Raw genomic sequence first — 13,053 nt, 5'->3', positions numbered from 1 at the left:
CTCCACACGAGGTAGCTGGCTGTGAAATGGGCCTGTGTTTCAGTTCTCTTGTAGGTAAAGGATATTTTTGCACCCCTCAAGGCCAGCTTCTTCCTCTGGCCTTCTGTTTCACAGGAGGGAGATTTTCCTGCTCCTCATGATGTAACGTGGGCAGCCTTTTCCATGTGCAGATCAGAGGCTGCTGTATGCCCTCACTAATTTTATGGCTGGGGAGCTTGAGCAGGCAGCTGCTGCAGGAACAGCTTCATTCTCCTAATCCAGGGTTGTGAGACAAATCCTGCTGTTGATATAGAGGGAAAGAAATCCAGTGGAGGCAGGGTGGTTACAGCTTAGCATGGAGTGTTGAGGGAAGTGCTTTGTATCTGGAGTCCTCAGGCTGCTGGCAGGGAAGCTCTTATTGGAATTCTCCCTGGGATGCAGACAGTCTGCACCCAGGAAGGGCTCCTGAGCCCAGGAAGGGCTGGAGCAGCCTCTCCTGTGGGTGAGACCTGCATCAGGCTGAGGCTGAAAAAGGCAGGATCGTCAAATGATCTGTGCTGGGGGGTAAAATCAGTGAAGGGAGTGAAATCCATGAAGGGAAGTGGGCAGAGGTCTCTGTGCTAGGGACCCTTTCTGAGTGTAACTCACATGTAATTGGACTGGGATGATTCTTTTAGATCCCCTAAAAGGAGAGGCCTGGAGAGCCCTGCATGTTCCTGCTGTGTTCACCTCAGTGACAAAAAGATTGAGATGACTTCTACATTTTTTCTTCTGTCTGCAGCTTTCAGGGCAGGCTCTGAAATACCTCCTTCGAAATGTTTCTCACAATTTCTGAACTAGTGCTGTTGCCCTCGCTCCATCCCTTCCTTCCCTGGCAGCTGCCCTGTGTTTCAGAGTCTCCCTCTTAGCTCACAGATGAGTGGGTGGCTGGGATTCCTGTCCAACAGGAGCCCTTTTGTGAGGTGCTGGAGCTGGATTTGGAGCACTTTGTTCTGGCTGGACTCAAGTGTTACAGCACGTGGCACAAACTTTGGCCAGCTGCCTCTCTGCCTGCAGCCGAAATGTCAGTAAAGGTTCAGCTGGGGCATGGAAGAAATGGTTTCCAAGGAGGGAAAGAGGTTGGAAAGAAAAACTGCAGAAGTTTTTCTTTCCCCACAGGTTTATGTGGCTGTCCCATCACTGCTGTCTTGCTCACCTCTCTGTGGCTTTGCATTAGTACCAGTCTGTCCTGTGAATGCAGCACATCTGATCTCCTCTGAGGTTTGTCTCTGAGGTTTCTCTCCAGCTCAGGAGCTTCAGAGCTTTATGCAAAGTAACTGGGTTTAGTCTGGCCTTGTAATCTGGGGTGCTGCTGCTGGTGCCCCTCAGGCAGCACTGGGACCTGCCTCCCCCTTGGCAGCTCCAGTCACAGAACTGGTGGTTTATGTGCCTGTGCAAGAGAGTCAACAACTACTTCACTGTCCTGGAATCTCTAACTCATAGGATCCAGGATGAGATAATCCCTCACATCACTTGATCCCAGTGAGGGCTGTGGCTGTTCCTGGCCTTCCTGTGCCTCTGAGAGGGACTCACCATCCTCACCAGGCACAGGGTACCTGGGACCCCCACACAAAGGCAAATGACTAATTCAGCCCTTTCCTGCCCAGTTCTGGTGTGAGGACAGACCACAAAGCCCAATGGGTATTGGTGTTTGAAATTCCCCTGGTCAGGCTTGGTGCTGGAAAGGAAAAGAGAAAGGAAAGCTGGGAGCAGAGTTGGGCTCTCTGCTGCTGCTAACAGGTTACTTTTAGTTGGAGTAGAACTCGCTGTTTTGCTCACGGAAAGGAGGGTTCCTTTGCCTTGGCTTCCCAGAGCTGCTGTCTGCAAAGCAAGTGATTTCCTCTTCAGATCCAAACATCCTCCCTGCACTTCAGAGCCTCATTATCAGTGTGTTTCACTGTATTGTTCCTTTGCAACATCAATTTTTAGTTCTCAGGCCGAAGAGTTTCTTCAGCAAATGAAGAGTTTCTTCAGCAAATGAAGAGTTTCTTCTTTCTAAATGAAGAGTTTCTTCTTTCTAAACTCTTCAGCAAAAGAAGAGTTTCTTCTTTCTAAATGGAAGCAGTTAAAATTCACAAGCAATGCTGAGAGGGTGAAGGAATCCTAGGAAACCAGAGTTAGACTTGTTGGCTTGACAAAGTTTTGCTTCTGCAGTTGAAATGCTTGTTCAGCTGTGACAAAGGTGAGTGCAAGTTTGTTTGTGTGTGTGTGCACGCTCAGCACTTGGGATCAGCCAATTCTTCATGGTTTATGCAGGACCCTGGTACCTGATATTAAGGTTGCTGGGACAGGAGTAGCTGGGAACCAGTGTCACATTTCTGGGGTAGCCAGCGCTCCACCAGCTCTGACCACTCCGTGCTCAGTTTGTCACAAAAGAGACTTTTTGCTCAAGCTTTTTTTTCCCTTGCATAAACTGTTTATTTCTCTCCCCTGAGCAGGGAGGAGAGGTTAAACTCGGAAGCCACTAGGGAGGGAAGCAGCGGGTTTTTTTGGGAGCGGATTTTGGAACTCTCAGGTCGATTGCAGTCCAGGCGTTTTCCCACCCTGCAGCCCGTGCCAAGAGCCGGGCGCGCGGCTCTAAATAACGCTCTGGCCTTTATGGAAAGGGATCAGATGTTCCAGGAGCCTCCGTCTCTGCTGCTCCCACCTCACTTGCTCTCTCTGCAGGATATAGTTAGCACTTCTCTTGGCCTTATATAGCAAGGCCTGATAGTTAGTGTTAACAGGAATAAAAAACACGGAGAGCTGCCAGATTGCGTAAATCGGGCCAGTGTTTGGAATTTCATAAATGCCATGACTTTGGGTACAAGTTGAGCACGCGGAACAATACGGAACTGTTCTCTCTTTAGATCTCTCCCTCCCTTGCTGAGGGGGAGAGCCGGGAGAGAGCTGGAATTTTGTTGCTGCTTCTTCCATGTTTTTAATTTCCCCCTCCTCTCCGCTTTCATCCCCTTGAAGACCACAGGAGGAGCAGCGGCGGCCGCAGCCAGGACTCTGCCGAGAGCCAGGACATCCAGGTGCCAGAGCAGTTTTCAGGGTTGCTCCACGGCTCTTCTCCAATCTGTGAAATAAGCGAGGACCCTTTCAGGCTCGCTTCCTCCTCAGAGAAGGGGGACACAGAAGCCACGAGCCACCCCGCTGCTATGCAGCTGGAGGATGCTGAGCTAGCCTCATCAGGACCAGCACGGAGCAGCTCCCCGGACCCCACGCAGACGGTGGTGTACGCCACGGTGCAGCACGTCAGCCGGGCGGATCCCGCAGCCCCGGTCACGCCCCACGTGCCGCAGCACCCCGGCGGTGCTGAGCCAGAGGGGGACAGAGCTGTGGGCAGAACCCACCCGGGCAGCAAGCCCAAAGCCGAGCTCAAACTCAGCCGCAGCTTGTCCAAGTCGGACTCTGACCTGCTGACCTGCTCCCCGACGGAGGACGATGCCATGGGGAGCCGGAGCGAATCGCTCTCCAACTGCAGCACCGGGAAGAAGCGGCTGGAGAAGTCCCCATCCTTCGCTTCGGAGTGGGATGAGGTAAGGCTGAGCTTGCTAAAGAGCCTCTGTGCCAGGAATGACTGTGCAGCAGGAGCTCCCCTCTGCCATGCTGCCCTCAGGGGTCCTGGGTGGGTTCTTCTGCTTCCGCTAACTCTCACAAGGCATTAACAGGCACATGCTCACCTGGGAGTCTGCAAGGTGTTAGATGCCAAAAGAGTAGCAGAATTGCAAGCAGTTTCAAAGTTTTTTGCTCAAATACGGGGCTTGGTTTCTTTTAGGCAAGCCAGATAGGTTTTCGCATCCCCAAAATGAGAAATACTTGATAACAATGCCCTTCACCAACCTTTCTCCTGATTTCCTCCTTCCAGTTCTTCCCTGTTGATCGTCCCAATGTCTTGGAAGTGTTGTGTTGTGTTGCTGGGTCCCTGCTGCTGGGGAGTGTGAGCAGTGCCCAGGGGTTCATGGGGATGGAAGGAAGACAGCAATTAGGCTGGTTTGTGTATTTGATAGCTCCTGCTCTCCTCCTCACACGCTCATTTCAGCGGCTGGTTAGCAGTCACTTTATTATCATATCGGACACCCACGGACAGTTAAATATTTCATGCTCAGAAAGTTGGCCCTGGAGAGCCACTGGGGCAAGATTAAGTGTCCCTCTGAAATTCAGCACCGCAGCATTACTGAAACATTCTTTGGGGATGATTCTGTGCTGGGAGAAGTGGGGCTGCAGAAGAGATAAGCTCGGATGAACCACTCTTTGTACTCTGAAAAGGAACTAAAAGCCCTGGCGTGGTGCTGGGGGTGTGGAGCTGCGTGTGCCGGGCGTGGAAGCCCGGGGGAGGGTTGTGCCCCTGCGCTGGCTGATGCTCAGCTGCCTCTCCAGCCCTAACTCAGAGAGAAAATTATCATCTGGGGAAGAGGGAGGTATTTGGAGATGCTAAAAGCAACGTGAGAATCCATCCCTCAGTCCGTTCTCTCCCTCCCCCTCACTCCCTGCCGGTTCTCAGGGTTGCCAAATAGATATTTTCCTCTGCAGCTGCTTGGGCTGTAGAGGCTTCACTGTTAATTGCCCAGGTCAGTTGTACCATGGCTTAGGGAAAGGCTCTGCAGCAGAAGGGCTGGATAATTCCCTGTGCTTTTATTTGAGCTGTTTGCAGCAGACACTGAAAGGGCAGCAGCCTTTGGCACGAGTGCATTGGTAGCAGAGGTCAAGTGCTGAGCTGCCTGCACTGCCTCTGCTTCCTCTGCTCAGATGAACCCTCAGAGCTGCTTCCTCCTGCCTGTAAACAAATCCCTCATTTCCCCTGAGGCAACCGGACAAGCCCCAGGAGAGGAATCTGCTTTTCCTTCCTCTCATGTTTAGGTGAGGAAATCACAGAAAGAATGTGAAAAATTCACATCTGTCTGCAGTGTGGCAGGTCTCACTTTTTAAAAGACTGGCTGGTCATAATGGCATCAGTGAGATTTAAACATAAATGTAGTTCTGTGGTTGTGTGTTAAATTAGTTCCCTGGATGGGATAATGCAGCTGATCACAACTGGATGCAACTCGCAGCCTCTGCATTTACCAGGGCAATATAAACCTTGTTGAGCCACCCCTTTTAGCAATGGTTTGGCTTTCCCTCTGTGCTGACGGGAAACAGTGGCAGATTTCTATTATTCTGTTAATTTTAATGGCCTTTATGCAGGTGACTGAGGAGGGAGGTGATCCATGTGCAGCTCTCCCAGCAATCTGAGGACTCTGCCTGCTGGCCTGGCCAGCAGTAGGTGTGTCTGTGCAGGGCACAGGGGCTTGGGGAGGGCTCTGTGCTGTCCTTGGACAGATAAGATCTGCAGCAGAGCCTGAGCTGACCCTGCTCTGGGCTGTGGTGGCAGACTGGGGACAGCAGAAAATCTGCTGCTGGTGAGCAAAGGGTCACGTCCTTGCCCTGGCCGAGCGCTGCCAATGCCCTTTGTTGGAAGTGGAAGGTGCTGCTGGCTTTGCCAAAAGGGTGGGATGGGGAAGGAATTATTCACTTGGCAAAGCTCATCCCTGTTCCCAGTTGCAGCTCCCCTGTGCCAAGGAGCTGGCCCAGGGTGTTGCTTTGTGCTCTGTGCTGTTCAGGAGCCCTTCAGCCCATGTCCCATCTGCTCCTGAGCCCTGCTCCCTGCTGGGAGTGGAATGCACAGGTGCTGCCCCTGCAGCTGCTGTCAGGTGGGACTTCTGTGTGAGCAAGGCAGAGAAACTCTCACATCCAACATCCAGGTATTGCCCAGGGGGGTGAGGAGTGAAAATGCTCAGTCCTGCTCTGGTGGGAAGCAGGGTGGGGGCAAGGAGGCAAGTGAGGGGATACAACTCTGTCAGCATAAATATTTGAATCCTTCCAAACCTGTCTGTGGGCTGAAGTGATGGATTTGGTTTTCATCATTGGCTCATGAGTATTGAGCAGACAGGGATGAGTGGGGCAGCAGCAGCTCTCAGGGGGTTTGGTACAGAACAACCTGGATTTGCATCTCTGAGGGAGGGGGGCTCTGGCCCCCAGCCCCCTTTTCAGGGCAGATTAACCTGCTTCTGCTCTGCCTTCCTGCTCTGCCCTTCAGCCTGGTTCATGCTCCAGGCTCTGAGCAGGGATTCTGCAGTCAAGGCCTGGGGCTGCTCTTCTGCCTGGTAGGTGCTGGTAAGAAAAACGATCTGTTAAATGATCAGGGGCAAAGAACAAGGAAAGCTGCTGGGAATTAGCCTGAGACCTGGCTCCTGACATCCCTTAAAATCCCCTGACATCCTCCACTTCCAGCTGCCTGCTGTCAAGTCAATCTGTTCCAATGCTGAATTTGAATTTTGGAGGTTCCAGTACCCATCTCACAAAATGAGGCTGTAGTTCTCTGTTCTGACCTAAGTCCTCCTAGGAAGAGATTAAACATCCTTCCAAAAAAATGTAGGGAACTGAATAAAACATGCACATCACTTCAGGTTTTTTTAGAAAAAAGGAGGTGCACAGTCTACCACTTTTTTTTTTTTCTCCTAAATGAATTAGTTGAAGAACTAATGAATATTCTGTAGCTAATTATGGCACTGGACATTCATCTCTGATGACTAACTGCAGTGGTGCTCGTGTCTCCTGTGAAAGGAATGCTTTGCATCTGCAGTGACCATGGATGTGGTGTTTCACCAGTTCCTGACCCATTTTGGGGCTGTTGATGTCCCCTGAGGATGGATGCCAGGAGCAGATGGCACATCTGTGGTGCCTTCCACCTCAGGCTTGGAGCTGGGAAGGAACTTGATGGAGGTTGTGGCTGCTGTGGGTGGGTGCCTTTAAACCTTGTCTGGACTGTTGGGTGCTGCAGTACCCTGTGGAATCAGTGTCTTAATTACAGGCTCACTGTGGAGGATTAACAACATTTGCATTGAAATGTGAAACTTTCTGGAAAGCTTTTGATGCAAAACCTGCCACTGCCTTAAAACACCCAGGAGTTGAAATTCAGAGCTGCCAGCCAGCACCCTTGAAAGAAAATGCAAATATTCCCCTTGTTACTCAGGAAGAGCTGCTGGTTTTGTGCCTGGTGAAATTGCACGGTGTAAAAAAGCTCTGCCTCCTAAAATGTTTCATTTATTCTCTTGGTTCAGGTGTTCAAATCTCAGCTTGCCCTGGGTTTGGCTGGTGGGACCAGGCAGGGTGGCTTCAATTGTCCCTGCGTGTCTCTTGCCCTCAGCTCACATTCCAGCTCCCCCTTTGCCTGAAATAGTTGTAATTCACTTTTCTTTAGGCCAGAAGCAGTAGTGGGGTCAGTATTTTTGGTTTTGATTCTGCTAAACAAGCACGGCCAGCAGGGTCTTAACCAGCTTAATTATTGGGCTGATTATTCTATTGTCTCCAGATCCCAATGTTTCCTCCTGGTTTTCCTGTGCTAAGGTCAGGAATTCTTACATCATCCCTCAGGTCCAATCTCTTCTCTTTGCCCCCAGTGGTGAGATTTCCTCCGGCCTGATGAACTTTTTGAAGTGAAAGCTTTTGTGTTTCCACCATTTTTAAATGTGCTGCAAAGTCCCAGCCTGTTGGAATCGTGAGCCAATGTGGAACTAAGCCAATCCAAGGCAGTGTAAGACAATTTACTGGTTTTACAGGAAAACCTGTGTGCTGAAAGGCCGGTGTAAAGACCAGGCATGCTTTGTTCCAGCAGCCGGGGTTGGACACAGGGTTGGTGACATTTGCCCGTAGAGCAGCTCCATCCACCTCTGTGTGTGTTTCTGGCAGTTCCTCAAGTGTGTGAACTCAGTATTTGTGAATCAGAAGCTTTTGATTCTTGTGAGAATGATGGGTGCTCTGGGGTTATGTAACAGCCTTGTGATCCCTGGCGTTTTGGGGACATTTTTGTTTTTCAGGAACAGAAATGTCCGGCCGCAGTGTCCTTACTAAATCCTGTCCTTCATTATGTTCTCTTCCGTTTTATGTCGCATCTTTCAGCGTTTCTGAGGCTTTTATTTTAAAAAATGTCTTTAAATCTCTCCAGCCTGGAGCAGCTTCACTGCTCTGTCCCACAGGCCAGAGCCAGCCTTGCTTGAGAGCCTTATGTTGCTTTGGGGTTTGTGTTAGGGTGCAGGAATATGGAAAGACAGTGAATTGATTCAAGCCTTTCTGGGGGGTTTGCCTTTTTTATTGTGACTCAGAGTAGCCTTTGTCCAGTTGTTTCCCTGCTGTGGGCAGATGTGTTGCTACATTTGGCCATTCTCTTGATCATGTCAGTGTTTGATTTTGCTGTTTGTCAAAACAACATTGATATTTGGAGGGCTGTGATACTGCAGATCCATCACACACTGTTGTGAAATTCAAGTTTATACCATGAGTTCCTTTTGGTACGTGTTTGGATTTGTAACTTTGGGATTTGTACAAAAACACAGGCTGGAGAGTGGCGTGAAGCAACAGGCCCTGGTCCCCATCCAAATGAATTTCTCAGAGACCATATTAAGCCAGAAAATGTGTTTGCCTTTATCACTGGTGAACAGTTGCAGAATGATTTGAAATAAATTCAGCAAGTCTCTGTGCTGTGGAAGGCTGCTGGGGGAGGATGGAGCACAGCAGCTCTGGGTTTGAGTGCTCAAATGTGCCGTGAACAACTGCCTGGTGCAGTTTAGCTTTGAATTAATAAATGGAGCATTATGTTTTCCAGGCCTCTGGTGTTTGTTATGCTGAGTTCATACAGGCTGGTGTCTTTTGGAGACATGGAATATATTGAGCAGTGAAATATGAGCCATGTGCTCCATGGGATGGCAATGGGAGAACAGAAGCTGAAGCATCATAAACTGAACCAGGAGTGGTTTATGGGCTGTCACCGACCTAGAAATGAGATTCGTGGCCCAAATCCAAATTTTGCAGATCTGTACCTGTATTAAGGAGTCAGCAGGTATCATCTCAGATCCCACTCTTGCTCCATCCCTTTCAGACATGCTGGTGGATGCTGCAATCCTGCTGTTTTTCTGCTCCAGGATATATCCCAGCTGAGTCTGAGCAGCCTCCCTTCCTCCTTCAGGGGTTCAGTATCAGTCAGTGATGTGAAGTTTGCTGTGCTATGGGTACAGAATGGAAATGTCAGTGATTTAGAGCTGACCTGCTGGGCTGTGAGGGGGGTGCTCACATCATCACTGGGGGGTTTGTTGTGCTCAGAGGGGTTTGAAACTATAGAACCAAATCTGCCCCATCCCCCAGTTCTTAAAGCTTGGAAATAATGAAGTCTTAACTCCTGACTTGCTCTCCTGGAATTGCAGAAATTTAAAAGACTGATAACCTTTCCACCCAACTTTGTAAGTAGCTTTTGAGACTGAAATCTGCTGCTGGAGCTGCTCTTGTGTGCTGAGCCTGAGCCCCAGGCAGGTTTGTACAGTAGGTTATGAACCCTCAGTAATAAGGATTTATAATGGGAATCCTGCTATATTCTTAATTATACTTTTGCTGCAGGGTGTCATTATAGTGCACTAATGCCCTCCATATGGCAGATAGTGTGTGCTTGGTTCTGTGTGGTTTTATTTAATTACAGACCTTTATTTGAGTAACTTCACTGCCCAGAGTCTGAGGCCTGTGCAGGTGCACTGCAGGTCCTCTTCTGGTGCTCAGGAATCACTGCTGATTTTTAAGCTGCCAGTTTGGGAAGGGGCCACAGAGGAAGCAGAAGACATCTACTCCTGAGGTAGGGACACCTTTGCACAGGATGCCCAGAGCAGCTGTGGCTGCCCCATCCCTGGAGGTGTCCAAGGCCAGGCTGGACAGGGCTTGGAGCACCCTGGGATAGTGGAAAGTGCCCCTGCCCATGACAGTGAGTGAGACTGGATGAGCTTTAAGGTCCCTTCCAACCCAAAGTGTTTGAGGATTCTGTGATTTTAATTCTCTCAGGGTGACCTTGCTGTGTCCTTGGCAGTCTCTGATGCTGCGTGCAGAGACTGAGAACAAATTTCTGCATTTGCACTGGTGGTGGTGACTGTAAGGTGAGGTTTTATGTGAAGCCCCTTTCAGAAAGCTCCAGGAGCATCAAGTGCCTCCAAGACTGGGTGAGTGTCACCCTGACAGAGTGATGGCCAGTCTGGTGCTGTCCAAATGAGGCTCCTACCCTGAGTGTGGGCAGCCTGTGTTGTGTGAAGCTCTTTATTCTGGGGACAAAAGCACTAGGGCTGGTTTAATGCCCTCAGTCTCAATGGATTCATTGGCTTCAAACTTCAGCAGTGACTGGGGAAAAAAAAGCTGGAGAGATCAGAATGGAAAACATGGCTTGGCATCCATCAGGGCAGGGCATGGAATGGGGCTGGCTGTGGAGCAGAGCCTCTGCAGGGCACTGTGTGAGCTTGGGGACAGGGGGGGTCACTGCCCTCTACACAGGTGTGGGACCTGTCCAGCTCTGTGTCCCTGTAGCTCCTGCAGGCTGGGATCAGAGAAGAGGAGACATCCTGCCCATGTAAGGAGCCATTGGCTGCTCCTGCCACGAGCACTGTGAGCTGGGGAATTACTGTGCAGGACTCTGGGGTGGAAATGCCTCCTGTCCTGCAGCAGGACAGACCTCAGCGTGCCACGAGGCTGGCTTGGCCTTGCTGGCCTTCTGCAAACAAATGCCTGTTCCTCTGTTAGCAGAACTCTGCTCAGGATGGTTTGTTTTGAGTCAGGCTCTGTTTTGGAGTCACTAGCCAGTTGCTATGTTCCCTGCCTGCCTGGAAGAGCTCGCCCCAGCCCCAGCTGGACTCTCAGCCACACCCAGCTCCTTTTTTTGGGGCATTTGTATCTTTCACCAAATGTAGGCAAATCTGAAACTAAATCCAAGAGCTCCAATCCTGCTCCACAGCTCCTTCCAGGCACATTCCTGCTCTGGGGTTAATGAGGGACACTCTCCTCTCCTTTCTCCCAGAGTACTTTGGCTATGCAGGAGTTGCTCCTTCCCTGGTGGGGTTTGAGGGCTCCCTGGCTCACCCTCACTGACCCACGTGGAGCCAGCTGCCCCTCTGCATCTGGGATAACAGATATGGTTGTATTAATTTAGAAGGCGGGAGCATTTTATGGCTTTATTTCTGTGGCTGTAAAACAAATAAACCATAAAATCCCCACCCCAAACCAACCCCACAGCACAACCAGAGATGGGCACTTGGTGCTTCAGTGGAAAAATACAGGTTAAGCCAAAACAAATCAGAACTGAGTGTTCAGGCTACAACTAAGTCTGAGCTGCAGCACTATATTTAAACATGGTATTTTTGTATTTTAATAATTAACCAGTGGGAAAGGACAGCCTAAAAAACTGTAGCATAGGCTATTTTCAAGGTATCTTCTCTTCAGCCCCGTGTCCATGCTGGAGTGCAGCTGAGGAAAGGCTGCAGAAGATGGGGATGCTGTAAAGCAGTGGTTCCCACTCTAGGTTTGTCCTTCCCCTCATACTTCTCTTTGCAGCCTCCTCACAGTTAAATCAAGCTGGTCAGCCATAAACCTCTGTTTGAAGTGGTGTGTGAGTCTGTTTGAGGTGTTTGCTTCTGGTGGAGAGCAGAGGGCAGGGCAGGATTTCCCTCTGCAGTAATGGTAATAGCTGGGACTGTGCCTAACTGTGACCAGCACTTGGCAAAGGAGAGCTGGGAAAGGTAATCCTCTGCCTTGTGATTGTTTAATTTCCATTCAGTTTTATATAGCACAAGGCAATTCCCTGCTTTTGAGGAAAAGGTCGTGGGTGTTTCAGTGCTTCAGAGGCACCTGCAAGTCCTCAAGGCAGTGCTGGGACTGCAGAGCTGGCAGTGCTGGGGGCTGAGCCTGGACAGCATCAAGTCTCTCTCAGATTAGGAGAGAGCAGCACGATGGAAACAAAGGAACTTGGCCTCAGAGTTAATTTGCAATTTGAATCCAGCTAGAGATTCCCAGACGAGGTAGAAGAGCAGCCCCAGCTCAGAGATGTATGTACCTTGTCCTGGAACTGATGGACACCAATCTGCAAAGTTTAATGTCCTCAAACTTCTGGAGCTTCAGATTGTTTTCCCAGGCTGATTTTCAAATCAAACCCAGTCAATGGGTGTTAATTGTATTTCAGGCCCAATAGAGGTGCTCGTCCTCATGGTTTTCCAGGAGCAGAGGACCTTCATCCTTAAAAGCTCTGTTAGAGCTCACAGCACTGCCTGGTCCCTGGTGAGATTTAACCCTGCCAGGTGCAGTGCCTGCTGCTCCCTGCAGGAGAGGCTTCCTGCAGATCTGCCTTGACAGGAGCCTTGTAAGAGCTTTTTTTGTTTCACCAAAACCCCTCTCTGGTGGAGCTCAGCTCCAAGCTGCCCCTGAGTGTGCATGGCAGTCAGATCCAGCCTCTTGCAGCATCCCCAGGAGCTCCTCACAGCAGTGAGGAGTCGTGCAGCTGCACCAAACACAGCATCACTCTGGGAGCCAGGCAGGGCAGAGGCAGCCAGGGGTGAAATCCAGGGCAACTTGGACTCCTTCCCCAAGTATGTCCTTAAATGACCAGGAGAAAAAAAGTTGAGTAAGAGTTGAGGTTTATTCCCCCACTCTGTGGCCAGTCACTTTGCATTCAGCAGCAGCCACTCAGAAATGCCTCACAGGGGTGTTTGCTTGGGAGATTTCCTTTTGGGAATCTTACTGGAGGCATTTTTTTCTTAAATTTTATTTCCTGCTCAGTTATAGACTGAAGACTGGGGTAGGCAACCAGCCCTGAGCCTCTCAAGTGTGTTTCTCTTTGGGCAACAGAGGAGTTCAGTGCTGAGTATTGGGTCTGAACTGACCAGCTGAGCTGCAGTTTGTCTTACTTCTTACAAACTAACCTGGGAATTGTCAGTTCTCCCTCTGCACCACTGCATTGGAGGCCTCAATTTATAAGTTCTGCTCAAGAATTGCTTGAAAAGTTTCTCTTCTCATTTAAGGAAGTCTCCTGAAAGTTCACTGGGAATTTTAGCCTGTATTAATTTATTCTTTTGTGTGTGTGGCAAATGCAGCCATTTCTATGCAGCTCTTAAGAGGACTCAGACCCGTTCCAGGAGAGTTTGTACCTTTTCTTCCTCACTGCCTGGGGTTTGTCTGGAGCTGATGGAGCTGTCTCCTGCTCCCTCTCCTGGGTCCTTC

The 13,053-nt window shown here is 50.0% G+C and overlaps 1 protein-coding gene across 10 annotated transcripts in view; it reads left to right on the top strand.

Moving 5' to 3' along the window:
* ANKS1A (ankyrin repeat and sterile alpha motif domain containing 1A) overlaps positions 1-13,053 on the top strand; it is a gene marked incomplete at its 5' end in the record, with an annotated part of 73,000 nt that overhangs the window by 33,607 nt on the left and 26,340 nt on the right. For all 10 annotated transcript variants that reach the window (XR_014616708.1, XR_014616709.1, XR_014616710.1 and 7 more), the window contains one exon: positions 2,977-3,542. Coding sequence is in view for 6 of the 10 variants with exons in the window: in XM_084220638.1 (XP_084076764.1) it covers positions 2,977-3,542 (566 nt within the window). The remainder of the gene's footprint in view (positions 1-2,976; positions 3,543-13,053) is intronic.

The sequence above is a fragment of the Fringilla coelebs genome, assembly GCF_963513975.1.
Source record: "Fringilla coelebs genome assembly, chromosome: 23".
In the NCBI taxonomy this organism is placed as follows: domain Eukaryota; kingdom Metazoa; phylum Chordata; class Aves; order Passeriformes; family Fringillidae; genus Fringilla; species Fringilla coelebs.
The sequence above is the reverse complement of the archived record's forward strand: the minus strand, read 5'-3'. Positions and strand labels throughout refer to the sequence as shown.